Source organism: Theropithecus gelada, chromosome 20 (genome assembly GCF_003255815.1).
Source record: "Theropithecus gelada isolate Dixy chromosome 20, Tgel_1.0, whole genome shotgun sequence".
NCBI lineage: Eukaryota > Metazoa > Chordata > Mammalia > Primates > Cercopithecidae > Theropithecus > Theropithecus gelada.
The window spans coordinates 62,956,867-62,974,859 of NC_037688.1; the positions used below are offsets into that span (position 1 = coordinate 62,956,867).

The 17,993-nt window shown below is 46.2% G+C and overlaps 1 protein-coding gene across 1 annotated transcript in view; it reads left to right on the top strand.

Moving 5' to 3' along the window:
* The window catches only part of DNAH3 (dynein axonemal heavy chain 3), a 205,329-nt gene that overhangs the window by 164,527 nt on the left and 22,809 nt on the right, over positions 1 to 17,993 (top strand). The window contains exons 52-54 of the mRNA XM_025369846.1: positions 3,957 to 4,155; positions 8,508 to 10,649; positions 14,236 to 14,461. Coding sequence (XP_025225631.1) covers positions 3,957 to 4,155; positions 8,508 to 10,649; positions 14,236 to 14,461 — 2,567 coding nt within the window. The remainder of the gene's footprint in view (positions 1 to 3,956; positions 4,156 to 8,507; positions 10,650 to 14,235; positions 14,462 to 17,993) is intronic.

Genomic DNA, 17,993 nt, shown 5'->3' on the forward strand with positions numbered 1-17,993 from the left:
CACTCCCACCCCAGAGCCTTTGAACTGGCTGTTCCCTCTACACAGAATGCCCTTCCTTTTGATATCCACATGGCTGTTTCTTTCGCCTCCATCGTATTTTTGCTCAATTATGCCTGGTGTGTTGTAGGCGTGGAATAAATATTTGTTGAATGACAGAATGTTGAACCTAGAGGAAACCCACTTGAAGGTGATTCTTGTGCCAGAGAGGAAATAGTCCTGGTAAGGGCTTGACCTACATTCAGGTAGTAAAAGAAAATCTATTTATTCTATTAGCATTGATGTGATGTTGTATATTTCACAAAGCACTTTGAAGTACATGGTTACATTTGAGCATTAAAACTACTTTGAGACTTTAGAATGACAGATGGGGCCAGGAGAGGTGGCTCATGCCTATAACCTCAGCACTTCAGGAGGCCAAGGTGGACAGATCACTTGAGGTCAGGTGTTCGAGAACAGCCTGGTCAACATGATAAAACCTTACCTCTACTAAAAATACAAAAATTAGCTGGGTATGGTGGCACATGCTTGTAATACCAGCTACTCAGGAAGTTGAGGTGGGAGAATTTCTTGAATCTAAGAGGTAGAGGTTACAGTAAGTCGAGATCTCACCAATGCACTCCAGCCTCAGCGACAGAGCGAGACCTTATCTCAAAAAAAAAAAAAAGAAAAGAAAAAGAAAAAAAAAAGAATGACAGACATGGGCATATGAGAGTTGACAGCATTGAGGTTCAGTGGTAACTTGACTTTCTAGAGCTGCATGGTTAGTTAGTGGGATTAGAAGCCAAGGTTCATGGCACTTACCTTAATATACTTGAACCTATGCCCCCACTTAACAGAAAATTCTCTTAACCATTCTTCAAACAAGGGCTTGATCAAAAAGCAGCCTATGTCTGTCTTCTATCGTAAGTAGGTCATGGTGGCCAGGCGCTGTGGCTCACACCTGTAATCCCAGCACTTTAGGAGGCTGAGGCAGGAGGATCACTTGAGGTCAAGAATTGGAGACCAGCCTGGCCAATATGGTGAAACCCTGTCTCTACTAAAAATATAAAAATTAGCCGGGTCTGGTGGTGGGGCACCTGTAATCCCAGCTATTCAGGAGGCTGAAGCACAAGAATCACTTGAACCTGGGAGGTAGAGGTTGCAGTGAGCCAACATCATGCCACTGCAGCCTGAGTGACCAAAAAAAAAAAAAAAAAAAAAGTCATAGGGCATTGTCTCAGAAGGGCAGGCCTTTTTGATTGGCTTTTCTCCACTGAGTCCAGAGACCTGGCCTGTGGGAGATCCCCTGGGTGGGTCTGATCCCTGTCAGAGTCACATAATGAATACCCTGAATTACAGATGCTTTTTCACTTAGAGTCCTAATAGAACAGACAGGAGATGAATGGAAACTATCAGTAATAATAGACCAGGCAATGTGGGTCATGCCTTTAATCCCAGTGCTTTGGGAGGCTGAGTCAGGAGGATGGCTTGAGGCCAGGAGGAATTTCAGACCAGCCCGGGTAGCAATAGTTAAAACTCTTCTCTACAAAAAACTAAAAAGAAAAAAATTGGCCAGGTGCAGTGGAGCACACCTGTAGTCTTAGCGACTCAGGAGACTGAGACAGGAGGATCACTTGAGTCCAGGAGCTGCAGTAAGCTGTGGTCACACCACTGCACTCTAGCCTGGACAACGGAGTCAGATCTTATCTCAAAAAAAAAAAAAAAAAATCAGGAGATTTCAAGTAACAATTCTGAATTTTCAGCTTTTCTTTGGAAAACATCAGGCAACCTGGCAACATTGAAGCTGCCCTCCCGGGTTGCACTCATCATCGGTATTAAATAGATGCTGCTCCTGTGTTTCAATTCACCAAAGCCCCAGCCCCACCCACTCACACTCACTGGCCTGGCCCCCTGAGGCGCATGAATTGGCAACTCTTCCATGGTTCTGTGCTAGAAGCAGGTACATCAGGGCTCAGTTTTTGCTCTGTCCTTTCCTCGCTTCAGTTTCTTCATCTACGAAGTGGGGGTACTAAGAGGAAAACATGTAACATTTGTAGCCTGTGCCAGAGCGTAAGGGTTTATGTTAGCGATTCTCCAAAACTGCTGTTCTTTGCTCTATACCAAGGGGACTTGCCTATGGGACCAAGGCTAGCCCCTCTCCACATGTGGGTCACGGAGGGAAGGAGAACAGCACAGCCAGGACTCTGCTCTGTAATGTCAGGCCAAACAGTGACTTGCTGGAGCAGGAGGGAGGTGAGTGATGGCACAAGGTTTGTAAGGCGGTGACCCAGGACACCCCACCACACCTACTCCCAGGCAAAAACTGCCACATCAGGTTTCAGTGCAAAGGGTGAGGCTCAATACTCTGCCATCCCATCCCTCTTCCAGGGAGTGACATCCTGGGATGAGTCAGGAAGTGGAAGAAACTAGCCAGGGAGGAGAAGAAACCAGTGTCTGAGGTGCAGCTTCCCTGAGGCTTTTGTGTGGACTGGAATCCCTTCCTGGACCTTTCAGGGCTGTGGTCCTCCTGCCCGGGAGGAGTTGCTAATTTTCTCTAATCTCCTCACACTCCCAGAAATGACACAACATGGAATAGTGCCCAGTAGGGTACCGAATGCACAGCAGGAATGCAAATGAAATCCATATTAGGAGTTTCTGTTTGATCCTAATTTCCCTTTAAGAAACATAAATTTTAGTGTTTCTTTATATGGAGAAAAAGTGAGTTCCCTGCTCTTTACCAAAAAAGAAAAAAAAAAGGTGATTTGTGAGAAACTCAAAAGTATGGCTGGGCACAGAGGCTCATGCCTGTAATCCCAGCACTTTGGGAGGCCGAGACGAGTGGATCACCTGAGGTCAGGAGTTCGAGACCAGCCTGGCCAACATGGTAAAAACTCATCTATACTAAAAAAACAAAAGTTAGTCAGCCCTGGTGGCGGGCGCCTGCAGTCCCAGCTACTCGGGAGCCTGAAGTGCGAGAATTGTTTGAACCCGGGAAGCAGAGGTTGCAGTGAGCCGAGATCACACCGCTTCTGCAGTCCAGCCTGGATGATAGAGCGAGACTCTGTCAAAAAAAAAAAAAAAAAAAGAAAGAAAAGAAAAAGGAAAAGAAATCCATACTGGGAAGACAAAGAGACTGGAAAAGCAAGAATCAGGTCACCAACACTTGATTCACGAGCATAATGATTTGCTTACTTTGGTCAATTCTTTCCAATTATTTCTTTCCCCCCTAATGAGGATGATGAGTGATACCAAAATTACTGCGATCTGATTACTTTTTGCCACATTGCCCTGAACTCCATACCTCTCAAACAATCCTATTGCTCTTTTCATGCTAAGACTCAGGGGCAACTTTAAATTATTATGTTTTTAGCATAGAAACAAATGTGGTAACAACGCCTATGTGAGTTTTTTTGTTTTTGTCTTTTGTTTTTGTTTTTAGACAGCGTTTCACTCTTGATGGCCAGGCTGGAGTGCAATGGTAAAATCTCAGTTCACTGCAACCTCCGCCTCCCGGGTTCAGGCGATTCTTCTGCCTCAGCCTCCTGAGTAGCTGGGATTACAAGCGCCCGCCACCACGCCCGGCTAATTTTTGTATTTGTAGTAGAGACAGGATTTTGCCATGTTGACCAGGCTGGTCTTGAACTCCTGACCTCAAGTGATCCACCCGCCTCGGCCTCCCAAAGTGCTGGGATTATAGGCATGAGCCACCGCGCCCGGCCAAAAAAGCAAATAAGTTGAATGCTCAGATGTTCGGGACATCCAGACCACAGCCCCAAAAGGCCATGCATGTGTTCCGGCTGCTGGTTAACGCTCAGAGCCATTGTCCAGCTTCAGGGGCAGGCACCGTGTTAAAGGGGATCTGGAAGAGGAAGAGGAAGCACCTCTTCCTGATTCCTCATGTAGGAGTGAAGCTCTGCTTTGCCCCCAGTGTGCCAGGCCCTGGGCACTCATCTCCTTTGTCCTCGTGCTGCCCACAGAACGAATGTGAGGGCGATCTAGCTGAGGCAATGCCTGCGCTCGAGGCTGCACTAGCTGCTCTGGACACCCTGAACCCGGCCGACATCTCACTGGTGAAGTCGATGCAGAACCCACCAGGCCCTGTCAAGCTGGTCATGGAGAGCATCTGCGTCATGAAAGGGATGAAGCCAGAGAGGAAGCCAGACCCCAGTGGCTCCGGTAACCCCCACCCCACCCCACCCAGATGCCTGCACAGACTGCTCTTTCCTGGCAGTGGGGTGCCAGCACCCCACTGCATCCCCAAGTCGACTCCAAGCATGCAGACAAGATCATTGAGTTTGGAGGAATTAAGAAAGAAACCAGGCTGTGTGTGCACCCAAGGCCTCTCTCACGCTTCTCCAGCAGCCTCCGCCCTCTCAGTCAGTTGGGAAAATGCAGGTATCTGTAGGTGGAGCTGAGCTTAGTCAAGGCCTCTCCCTGCAAGTCATTACAAAAATGAAGGTCAGGTAGACAAAAGGCCTGGTGTGGAACAAACACAGTCATGTATGGGTGACCAAGAGAGCTACAGAGAGAGAGAAACAGAGAGAGAAGCAGAGAAAGAGAGTTAGGGAAAGGAAAAGAATGAGACAGAGACAAAGAAAGGAACAGAGAGGAGACTGAGAAATAAATGGAGACCCAGACACCTCTACACACATGCATGCATGCACGCATGCACAGACATGCACACGCATGCACACACATGCAGAAACATGCACACGCATGCACACACAGACATGCACACATGTGCGTGCACATATAGACATGCATGCACACACGCATACACAGAGCCATGCATGAACACACATGCATGCATACACAAACATGCACACACAGATGTGCACACACACACGCATGCACACACATGCAGACATGCATACACACAGGCATGCATATGTATATGCACCCAAAGGGACAGGGGGACCAGGAGAGAAGGAAATCAGGAGAAAGAGACAGGGAAACACACACACACACACACAGATAAAGAGAAAGAAAAAGAGAGAGAGAGGAGAGGGGGAGAGACTTGCACGAACAAGTGAGTTGCAGACATCCAGGAGAGAGTAAGGCATGAGGGGAGAGAAACAGGTAGAAATAGAGACTGAGAGACAAATATGTGGAGAGCGACAGAGAAATGGAGACAGAGAGACGCAGAGACACAGGGAGTGCCAGAGATACAAAGAGAGACACAGAAACAGAGACACAGAGTGGGAAGAAAAGAGACCAGAGAGAAGAGAGACAGACAGGGAGACACAAACACTCACAGGAAGACAGAGAGGAAGAGTTGGGGGAGGGGGTGGGTGGAGCAGAAGTGAGGAATGGAAAATTAGAGGGAGAGAGACATGGACAGGAGACAAGGGCAAAGACAGGCAGAGACGGCAACTGGAGGGGGAGAAAGAGAGAGGGGGGGACAGACGAAAAAAGAAAAAGAGGAGGATACAGAGAATTAGAAATGGGGAGAAAGGAATGGGGAAGGAGGAAGGAAAGCCCCTTCTACAGTTGAGCCTAGAAACATGAACAGGTGAATATTCACTGTCCTTCAAATTTAAATTAGATGTAGGACTTTGCATTGAGACTAGTGCCTTAGAGCTGAACCATGACTTTAAAAATCACCTCCAGTTCTATTTCCTGCCTTTTGAGTCCTCCCATCCTGAGAGCAGTCTGGCTATTCCTTCATTATTTCTATAATGTTAGAAATCTCTACTTTAATCCCATCCAGGCACAGTGGCTCACACCTGTAATCCCAGCAATTTGGGAGGCTGAGGTGGGTGGATCACTTGAGCCCAGGAGTTTGAGACCAGCCTGGACAACATGACAAAACCCCATCTCTACAAAAAATACGAAATTTAGCCAGGCGTGCTGGTGCACATCTGTAGTCCCAGCTGCTCAGGAGGCTGAGAAGAGAGGAACGCTTGAGCCTGGGAGGTTGAGGCTGCAGTGAGCCGTGATCCTGCCACTGCTCTTTAGCCTCTATGACAGAGTGAGACCCTATCTCAAAAAAGAAATCCCTGATCCCTCATTTGAGACCTTCTGGCTCCTGCTTCCCATTGCTTAGTATTCCCTCTTCTCTGGCGGCTGTCAGGCCTACAATCACATAAAACAGATGCAAAGCTCATCAGGAAGAGCCAAGCAAGGAGTGGACTTTACAAGAGCATCCTTTAGGGAAGCAGCTGAGGTATAATAAGTTGGCCTTGAGCAAAGATGAGCTAGATAGCACTTCTGCACCCTGGAATCACCTGGAGAGCTTAAAGAATGCAGAAGTCAGGCAGGCGCCGTAGGTCACTCCTGTCATCCCAGCACTCTGGGAGGCCAACATGGGCGATCACCTGAGGTCAGGAGTTTGAGACCAACCTGGCCGACATGGTGAAATCCCGTCTCTACCAAAAACACACACACAAAAAAAAAAAAAAAATTAGCTGGGCATGGTAGTGTGTGCCTGTAATCCCAGCTACTTGGAAGGCTGAGGCAGGAGAATTGCTTGAATCCGGGAGGCAGAAGTTGCAGTGAGCCGAGACCACGCCATTGCGCTCCAGCCTGGGCAACAAGAACGAAACTCCGTTTCCAAAAAAAAAAAAAAAAGCAGAAATCCATGCCCCACTCCTAGAGAGTCTCATTCCATTGGTCTGGGATGCAGCCTGAGCAGTAGAATTTTTTTTTTTTTAAGCTCTGCCTGCAGCTGGGGTTGAGACCTGCTGAGATACACAAAGCACAGCCAGGTCATGAATGCCATTTCTCATCTTGGATCACTGATAATCAGCACAGAACCTATCATTAAATTAAAATTAAAGCAAATTATGCCTATTATTCACCCAAACCATGGAATTGAGTGAGTATATTGAGATGGAGCAAAAGAGCAATTGAGTGAGTTAGTTAGGGGTACCTTGAATTTAAATGAAGCAGATCATTTTCTAGAATGCCAACAGAAACCTTCATAGGAAATATCTGGCCGATTTCTGCTCTTGTAATTAGGAATGGGACACATTTGACCTGCTGTACTCAATGTGATGTCTCAGAGTATAACTTTTTTGATGAGCCTGAGCTTGGCAAGTACCGCGGGCCAAAAAGCTTCCTGAATTTTTTCCAATGTGTCAACAGAAGGAGCATTGTTCCGGGATGGGATTGAGACTCACTTGATTAGTCGTTAGTCAGCATGATGGGTGCTAAGGGGAATAAGGGCCTGGCTTTGTGTCTGGGCAGGCCACGGGTAGTCTTCTGTATGGGTGGAAGCCTGCAAGCTGCTTCTTCCAGCCTCCTTCATTCTCACAAGACCTTGGCCTCACTCACACAGTTCATCACAGGGAGGATTGATTGGGCTCCATCCAACCGACCTCCCAGACTAGGGAAGAATATTCTAAACATCCCCACGGGCTGTGGCTCCTCCTGCCTTTTCCATCCATGAATAAGATAATGGGGTACTATTCATTCAACCCATATTTATTGATAACTAAGTACCAGGCAGTGTGCCAGGTTCTAGGAAACAGCAGAAGGTTACCGCTTTGAGGGAGAGGTAGATGGTAGAAAATAATTGAAGGGAAACCTCAATGGCGATGGCTTTTAAAATGAGGCCTCTGACCTGGGCAACATGGCGAAGCCTCATCTCCATAAAAAATGCAAAGATTGGCTGGGCGCAGCTGGGCGTGGTGGACCATGCCTGTAATCCCAGCACTTTGGGAGGCTGAGGTAGGTGGATCACCTGAGGTCAGGAGTTCAAGACCAGCCTGTCCAACATGGTGAAACCCCATCTCTACTAAAAGTACAAAAAAATTAGCTGGGCGTGGTGGCAGGTGCCTATAATCCTAGCTACTCTGGAGGCTGAGGTAGGAGAATCGCTTGAACCTGGGAGGCAGAGGTTGCAATGAGCCGAGGTCGCACCATTGCACTCCAGCCTGGACAACAAGAGTGAGACTCCATCTCAAAAAAAAAAAAAAAAAAAAAAAAATTGGCTGGGTGCGGTGGCTCAGGCCTGGAATCTTAGCACTTTGGGAGGCCGAGGTGGGTGGATCATATGAGGTCAAGAGTTTAAGACCAGCCTGGTCAACATGGTAAAACCCCGTCTCTACTAAAAATACAAAAATTAGCCAGGCGTGGTGGCACATGTCTATAGTCCCAGCTCTTTGGGAGGCTGAGGCAGGAGGATCGCTTGAACCCAGGAGGCGAAGGTTGCAGTGAGCCGAGATCGCACCACTGCACTCAAGCCTGGCCAACAGCGCAAGACTCTGTCTCAAAATAAATAAATATATAAAACAAAATAAAATAAAATGAGAACTGAGGTCTGGTCAGGAGCCAGCTAGATGCCATTTACAGTATCGGTGAAGGGCTCATGGTAATAAGCACTTGGGGTCATGAAGGAATTGAAGGAAGGTCCTTTGTAACCCGAGTTTAGGGAGTGAGGCAGAGATGGGGTTGGTGAGGTCGGCTGGGCCTCCCAGACCATGTTTTTGTTTTTGTTTTTTCTCAAATACCAGCAGTAACCACTGCAAAATTTTAAGTCTCGGCCAGAATGTCTTAATACATTATGTGTTTCTTGTTCCGAATAGGTAAGATGATAGAAGACTACTGGGGGGTATCCAAAAAGATTCTTGGGGATCTGAAATTCTTGGAGAGTCTTAAGATGTATGACAAAGACAACATCCCCCCACTGACCATGAAGCGGATTCGGGAAAGGTTTATCAATCACCCGGAATTCCAGCCGACTGTCATTAAAAATGTGTCTTCGGCCTGCGAGGGTCTGTGCAAGTGGGTGAGGGCCATGGAGGTGTACGATCGCGTGGCCAAGGTGGTGGCTCCCAAACGGGAGCGACTGAGGGAAGCAGAGGGGAAGCTGGATGCACAGATGCAGAAGCTGAATCAGAAACGAGCAGAGCTGAAGCTGGTGGTAGACCGGCTCCAGGCCCTGAATGACGACTTTGAGGAGATGAACACCAAGAAAAAGAACTTGGAGGAAAACATTGAAATCTGCTCCCAAAAGCTAGTCAGGGCAGAGAAACTGATCAGTGGTCTTGGGGGAGAGAAGGACAGATGGACCGAAGCTGCCCGGCACCTGGGGATCCGCTATACTAATCTGACGGGTGACGTGTTGCTGTCCTCAGGAACCGTGGCTTACCTGGGCGCTTTTACAGTGGATTATCGGATCCAGTGCCAAAATCAGTGGTTGGCTGAATGTAAGGACAAGGTCATCCCCGGCTCTAGTGACTTCAGTCTCAGCCACACGTTAGGGGATCCCATAAAAATCCGTGCCTGGCAGATTGCTGGGCTTCCCGTTGACTCCTTCTCCATCGACAACGGCATCATTGTGTCCAATTCCAGACGCTGGGCCTTAATGATTGACCCTCAGGGGCAGGCCAATAAATGGATTAAGAACATGGAGAAGGCGAATAAACTGGCTGTCATCAAGTTCTCTGATAGCAACTACATGAGGATGCTGGAAAATGCGCTGCAGTTGGGCACCCCTGTCTTGATTGAAAACATTGGTGAAGAGCTGGATGCTTCTATCGAACCTATCTTGCTCAAGGCAACATTCAAACAGCAAGGAGTTGAGTACATGAGGCTGGGTGAAAACATCATCGAATATTCCAGGGATTTTAAGTTATACATCACAACCCGTTTGAGGAATCCACATTACCTCCCAGAAGTTGCCGTGAAAGTCTGTCTCCTCAACTTCATGATCACCCCCTTGGGTCTCCAAGATCAACTCCTTGGCATCGTGGCTGCGAAGGAGAAGCCAGAGCTGGAAGAGAAAAAGAACCAGTTGATTGTGGAAAGCGCAGAGAACAAGAAGCATCTCAAAGAAATTGAAGATAAGATCTTAGAGGTTCTCTCCATGTCCAAGGGTAACATCCTGGAGGATGAAACCGCCATCAAAGTTCTGTCCTCCTCCAAAGTGCTATCTGAAGAGATCTCGGAGAAACAGAAAGTTGCCTCCATGACAGAAATGCAGATTGACGAGACTCGGATGGGCTATAAGCCAGTGGCTGTGCATTCCGCCACCATCTTCTTTTGTATCTCGGACCTGGCCAACATCGAGCCGATGTACCAGTACTCCCTGACTTGGTTCATACATCTCTACATGCATTCCCTGGCCCATAGCACGAAGAGCGAAGAACTGAATCTGCGCATCGAGTACATCATTGACCATTTCACCCTCAGTATCTACAACAACGTGTGCCGTTCTCTGTTTGAGAAGGACAAGCTACTCTTCTCTCTCCTCCTGACCATCGGCATCATGAAACAGAAGAAGGAAATTACGGAGGAGGTGTGGTACTTCCTTCTCACTGGAGGCGTCGCGCTGGATAACCCCTACCCCAACCCAGCTCCCCAATGGCTGTCTGAGAAGGCATGGGCGGAGATTGTCCGTGCATCTGCTTTACCCAAATTGCACGGCCTGAAGGACCATTTGGAACAGAACCTGGATGAATGGAAGCTGATCTATGACTCAGCCTGGCCTCACGAGGAGCAACTCCCTGGATCTTGGAAGTTCTGTCAAGGACTGGAGAAGATGGTGATCCTCCGATGTTTGCGGCCTGACAAAATAGTGCCAGCGATCCGGGAGTTCATTGCTGAACACATGGGAAAGCTGTACATCGAAGCCCCTACCTTCGATCTCCAGGGATCCTACAATGATTCCAGCTGCTGTGCGCCTTTGATTTTTGTGTTGTCTCCAAGTGCAGACCCAATGGCAGGTAAGAACAGAGTGTTGTGGAAGAGAGGCGGAAAGCCCAGAATGTGTGGGTGGATATCAGTAGCCCGTCCCTTACAGCAGGGATCTCAAGTTCAGATGACTTTGAAGGCCAAGTGGTTCATACGCTGAGGTGGAGCCACAGAACTCTTATTTTTCCACCTAAAGAGCTCAGCTGCTACTCGGCACCCACAAATTGGGCCATTTGGGAATGTAAGCCCAGAATTGCTAGATCATCTGATTTTTCAAGAGAAACCAGAAATGCAGAAATTTCCCACTGTTGTATCTTGATAATTCAGTCAAAGTTTTTTCCTTAAAAACCTTGTGAGGGTTCAGGAGAGGTGGCTTACGCCTGTAATCCCAGCACTTTGGGAGAATGAGTTGGGAGGATTGCTTGAGCCCAGAAGTTTGAGACCAGCCTGGGCAACATAGTGAGACCTCCATTGCTATAAAACCTTAAAAAATTAGCTGGAAACGGTGGCACATGCCTGTAGTTCCAGCTACTTGGGAGGCTGAGGTAGGAGGATCCCTTCAGCCTGGGGAGATCAAGGCCGCAATGAGCTATGATCACACCACTCCGGTCTAGGGGACAGACCCTGCCCCCTCCCAAAGAAAAAAAGAACAAAATAGAAGCTTGGTGAGATTCAGCTCGGATGATTCCACAGGAAACTTCACTCTGTGTTCCTTCTAGTGCCGCACATCACGAGATCCATACTGTCTGGCTGTCTTTTCTGATAAAGACAGGTCTGGGGACTCAGGCATTGTCAGCGTGAGCTGGTTGTCTGTTCCCCCGTTCCCTCCCTTATAAAGTTTCCCACCAGATTTTCACCTAATGTGACGGTTCTCAATCTTGGCTGCACATTGGAATCACCTGGGGAGTTTAAAGAAGCATCTCAATGCATAGGCCACAGCCTTGGCCAATTAAATTAAAACCTTTGGGATGTTTTATGAATTGTGTTTTATGAAGCCTTTCCAGTCATTCCAATGTGCAACCAGTGCTGGGAATCACTGACTTTAATAGTTTTAGTGGCCTATGACAATCATTACCGAGATCCATTATTTCACTAGCCAGTGCACAATGATGATGATTATTGTTTTATTTTTTATTATTTTATTTTATTTATTTATTTATTTTGAGACAGAGTCTTGCTCTGTCGCCCAGGCTGTAGTGCAGTGGCATGATATTGGTTCACTGCAACCTCCACCTCTCGGGTTCAAGCAATTCTCGTGCCTCAGCCTCCCGAGTAGCTGGGATTACAGGCACGTGCCACTACGTCCAGCTAATTTTTGTATTTTTAGTAGAGATGGGGTTTCACGATGCTGGCCAGGCTGGTCTTGAACTCCTGACCTCAAGTGATCCACCCATCTTGGCCTCCCAAAGTGCTGGGATTACTGGCATGAGCTACTCGGGAGGCAGAGGCAGGAGAATCGCTTGAATCTGGGAGGTGGAGGTTGTGGTGAGCCAAGATTGTGCCATTGCACTCCAGCCTGGGCAACAAGAGCGAAACTGCATCTCAAAAAACAAACAAACAGCAATTTATTTTCTCACAATTCTCAAAGAAAGAAGTTTGAAATCAAGCTTTTGGCAGGGATGGTTTCTTTTAAGGCCTCTCTGCTTGGCTTGCTGATGGTCATCTTCTCCCTATGTCTGCACAGGGCCTTCTCTCTGTGTCTGTCCTCATCTCCTCTTCTCATAAGGATATCAGTCATATTGGATTAAGGCCCATTGTAATGAACTCATTTTAACTTTGCCTCTGCAAAGACCCTATCTCCAGCTACTGAACAGTTACATTCTGAGGTACCTGAAATTAGGACTTCAATGTATGAATTTTGCTAGGGACACGATGCAGCTCGTAACAGAGACCATATGTAATCCTTAGAATATTAACCCTGATTTTTTTTTTATGTGCTGCCTGCCCCTCATGGTGATGTACTTCCTCGTGTATTTTTTTTTATTGTGAGTTCACCATCAGCAGATTTGTGTTGTTTTGCAGGAGTCTCATATACTTTGGGTTTTAGGGGTGTCCCTATAGAACAACTTTGCCTGTGCAAACAGTGGTACCCCAGGGGGCGAAGTGGGGGTCGCCATTCTGAATCAAATTTTATGGGAAATTTCTCAGCTTAGGAATCCCACACCAGAGAGTACTGTGAACTCACACTCCTCAAATTCATGTGGCATAAACAGTGTTTTGATTTTTCACTGGAGAGTTGTTTGTTTTTTTCATCCAGGCTCCAGACCAGTTATGAGCTTCCATGTCTTTTCCTTAGGTCAGTAGTCAAATGGCCTTCTTTTTGTTTGTTTGTTTTTTGAGATGGAGTCTCACTGTGTAACCCAGGCTGGAGTGCAGTGGCACGATCTCAGCTCACTGCAACCTCCGCCTCTCCCCGGGCTCAAGCAATTTTCCTGCTTCAGCCTCCCAGGTAGCTCAGACTACAGGCATGCACCACCAAACCCAGCTAATATTTGTATTTTTAGTAGAGATGGGGTTTCACCATGTTGGCCATGCTTGTCTCGAATTCCTAACCTCAAGTGATCCTCTCATCTCGGCCTCCCAAAGTGCTGGGATTACAGGCATGAGCCACCACATCTGGCCAAATGTCTGGTCTTCATAACATGAAGGTATGGCACTTTGAGAATCCTAACCTTATGCAAATGTCTCAGTTCCAGCTCCCCACCTCTTATGAGTGCAAAGCTGTATCTCCCATGGACATTAAAACTTTAACATCTAGAGTAATGAAATAAAGTGTGGTATTTTCCAATGGTGATATACTATGTATCCATGAAAGAAAAAAGCCTTAATACATGTACTAATGTGGAAGAGACCTATAAGATACGTACATTGTTAAGTGGGAAAAAATGCAGTATTCTACAATTCATATAAATTTAATCATATATATGCATTTACTTAAATACATAAAATATTTCTGGAAGGATTCACAAATCTAGTAACACTGGCTACCACTGGGAAGAGAGAAGTGAGAGACTTACTTATTTCACTTTACAAATGCTTATATTTCTCATTAAAATAAATTTGCAAAAATCAGTTTCCTAGTTATTTGATTATGTGCTCACCTCTTTATTTTTGAGTTACCCATTTTTGGCACCTGGGAATATCCCTTTCTTTCAAACCTTGATTTTTTTTTTTTCTTTTCAGTTCAGATAATTCCTTTTTTTATCCTGAATGTCTATGTGTTTAAAGCAAAAGAGAAGTTGGTTGTAGCTTCATCTGCCATCTGACCTGATGTCTTGAGCTTCCCCAGAGAGATGTTTATTTTGTAATTAACAGAAGCCAATGAGTTTTTTTCTGAGTCCAAAATTTTAATGTGAACCCCACCTTTTGTGTTGGTATTGGTGCGTGCGTGTGTGTATATGTGTGTGTGTGTGTTTAAATAGAGACAGAGTCTCACTGTGTTGCCCAGGCTGATCTCCAACTCCTGAGCTCAAGTGATCCTCCCACCTCGGCCTCCCAAAGTGTTGGGATTACAGGTGTGAGCCACCACACCGAGCCATGTTTATTGTTGATGTGGCTATTCTGTTACTCTTAGCTAGCCTGTCATCTTTCAAAAGCCTCCTTTCTTCCTGGTCTCAGGCCTGCTGAAGTTTGCTGACGACCTTGGTATGGGAGGTACCAGAACACAGACCATCTCCCTTGGCCAAGGCCAAGGCCCTATTGCTGCCAGAATGATCAACAATGCCATCAAAGACGGGACCTGGGTAGTCTTACAGAACTGCCATCTGGCCACAAGCTGGATGCCTACACTGGAGAAGATTTGTGAGGAGGTGATTGTTCCTGAGAGCACCAATGCCAGATTCAGGTGAGATGCTGTCCCACCACTGCCTTCTCTGGGACCCAACCTCCAGACATCAGGCTAGTGGCTGGGAAGATGATCAAGACACAGTCCTGCCCCTTAGAAACTCTCAGTCTAGGCCGGGCAGGGTGGCTCATGCCTATAATCCCAGCACTTTGGGAAGCTGAGGCGGGTGGATCCCCTGAGGTCAGGAGTTCGAGACTAGCCTGGCCAACATGGCAAAATGCTGTCTCTACTAAAAATACAAAAATTAGCAGGGTGTAGTGGTGTACACCTGTAATCTCAGCTACTAGGGAGGCTGAGGTGGGAGAATTGCTTGAACTCAGGAGGCAGAGGTTGTAGTGAGCAGAGATCATATCACTGCACTCCAGCCTGGGCGACAGAGTGAGACTTCCTCTCAAAAAAAGAAAAAAAGAAAGAAAGAAGCTCTTCAGTCTAGCAGAAGGCAGCCCATAGATGAATAATGTTGATACCATGTCATATCTGATTTACTCACTATTTGAAGAAGAGCCATGGAATATAGAAAAGGGATGGGAAGGTTGGGGAAGTCCTGGAGGCCTGACAATGGCCCAGGATTTTGAAAAATGAATAGGAGTTTGCCAGGAAGGATATTCTAGGCAGAAGAGACAGCATTTGGAAAAGCAAAGAGAGGTATTAAGGAAATACTGAGAAGTTATCTCACAACTCTGGTATATGCCATGAGAAGTTGTTGGAGAAGGTAATAGGAAATGTAGCTGGAAAGGTAGACTCAATGTGAGCAAGTCTAATTTTTAAAAATTATTATTTGTCTAAAAAAAATCCTGTCTAGGCGTGTTGGCTCATGCCTGTAATATCAGCATTTTGAGAGGCTGAGATAGGTGGATTGCTTGAACCCAGGAGTTCAAGGTCAGCTTGGGCAACACGGCAAAACCCCGTCTCTACTAAAAATACAAAAAATAAGCTGGGCGTGGTGGCGCACATTTGTAGTCCCAGCAACTTGGGAGGCTGAACTGGGAGAATCACCTGAGCCCGAGAAGTCGTGGCTGCAGTGAGCAGTGATCACACCACTGCACTCCAGCCTGGGCCACAGAGTGAGACCCTGTTTGAAATTAAAAAAAAAAAAATTCTACCATTTTCCAGGTATCATATGTCCGGCCTCCTGCCACCTGCCTAGCTCTATCCTACATTTCTGGGGTTCTTTGGAATTTTAATCAACATTGGAAACAGCTATTTGTTTTTTGTTAAAGCCCAGCAAAGCTAAGCCTCAGTTTTTGCATTCATAGAATAATAAGATGAACCAAACAGACTTTAAAGTCCATTTTAACTCAAATGTTCAGGGATTCTCTTTTTTTTTTTTTTTTTTTTTTTTTTTTTTTGAGACAGAGTTTCACTCTTGTTGCCCAGGCTGGAGCACAGTGGTGTGATCTCCACTCATGGCAACCTCCGCCTCCTGGGTTCAAGGGATTCTCCTGCCTCAGCCTCCCAAGTAGATGGGACTACAGGCATGTGCCACCACACATGGCTAATTTTGTATTTTTAGTAGAGATGGGGTTTCTCCATGTTGGTTAGGCTGGTCTTGAACTCCCAATCTTAGGTGATCTGCCCACCTCAGCCTCCCAAAGTACTGGGATTACAGGTGTGAGCCACCACACCCGGACCAGGGATTCTCTTATACCAGGCCAGAGAGCAGCAACCTATGTCCCGATGGCCAAATGCACCCTGCTGCCAGTTGTTTTTGTATAGCTTGCAAGCTAACTAAACAGTGTGAGAAAAAACCTAAAGAATCATGTTTCATAATACATGAAACTTCTATGAAATTCAAATTTTAGTGTCCATAAAGTTTTATTGAAAAACATCCATGCTTATTCATATATTGTCTATGACTACTTCTGTATGACAAGTAGTTGCAGCAGAGATCATATGGGTTCACAAAGTCTAAAATACTTACTATTTGGTCCTTTACAGGAAAAATATGTCAACCCCTGCTCTGTCCAATAAAGCTAGCTGGTTATTTTCATCTTAGTTGTCTGCCGGAAAAGAGGCAAAGTGTTTGGTGCTTATTTACAAAGTCAGATTAGCCACAGTTGATTTGTCTTCATATAAAACTTCCAAAAGAGAGAGAGTTTAAGAGAAGTCCATTAGTTTCAAGAATGCTGTTTGGGGCCAAGCAAGGTGGCTCACACCTATAATCCCAGCACTTTGGGAGGCCGAGGCAGGTGGATCACATGAGGCCAGGAATTCAAGACCAGCCTGGCAACATGGTGAAACCCCGTCTCTACTAAAAATACAAAAATTAGCCAGGCGTGATGTGCATGTCTGTAATCCCAGCTACTTGGGAGGCTGAGGCACAAGAATCCCTTGAACACAGGAGGTGGAAGTTGCAGTGAACTGAGATTGCACCACTGCATTATTCCAGCCTGGGCGACAGAGTGAGACTCCATCTCAAAAAAAAAAAAGAAACAAAAAGTATCAACTACTTCAAAAATACATCACAGCATTGTATGGGTTCAATGACATGAGCCAAAAACATCACCCATCTGCAGACTGAAGTCAGGCCTTAGGCCCCCAGTTTACTCTTCTACCCCTCCCAGCCCTGTGCCTGGACCACAGCCCAAAGCCCACAGAGTCTGACTAGATCACCAGCTCTCCCTCCTCCACAGGGAGGCTCAGCCTCTGTCCTGTGTCTCTAACGACCTTTCAACCCCAAACCTACCTGTTACAAATCTCTCTAATGTCTAGTAAACCAATGAAAACCAAGAGGCCATGATGTATATGTAATTTGACCTTGGGTAGGAAAAACAAATTAATAAAAGTCTGGGAGCTTAGCATGGTTGTATGCATCTATAGTATCTATAGTCCCAGCTACTCAGGAGGCTGAGGTGGGAGGATCACTTGAGCTCAGGAGTCTGAAACCAGCCTGGGCAATAGAGCAAGATATCTTTAAAAATAAAATTAGATTAAAAAAGAAGAAGAAGAAGAACTGGCCAGGAGCAGTGTTTCATGCCTGTAATCCCAGCATTTTGGGAGGCTGAGTCAGGTGGATCACATGAGGCCAGGAGTTCAAGACCAGCCTGGCCAACTTTTTGAAACCCGTCTCTACTAAAAATACAAAAACTAGCTAGTCGGGGTGGTATGCGTCTGTGATCCCAGCTACTAGGGAGGCTGAGGCAGGAGAATAACTTGAACCTGGGAGGTGGAGGTTGCAGTGAGCTGAGATGCACCGTTGCACTGCAGCTTAGGTGACAGAGTGAGACCTTGTCTTAAAAAAATAAAAGTAAAATAAAATAAAATAAAATAAAAATTTTGAAAAAGAGCTTCAGATGCAGTGTGCCAAGATGTTAACCTATAGGTGGTAAAATTATCAATTCTGGTTTCTTCTAAACACTTTTACATATGTTCCCATTTTTTGTGGGCATAGATAAACTTGCATTTTAAAAAAGAATTTCTCCCTATTTTTCAAGGCCCATTTCAAATGCCATTTCCTATATGACAGGCATCCACAAACTTTTTCTGTAAAGGGCCAATAGTAAATAGTTTAGGATTTGTGGCCATATTGTCT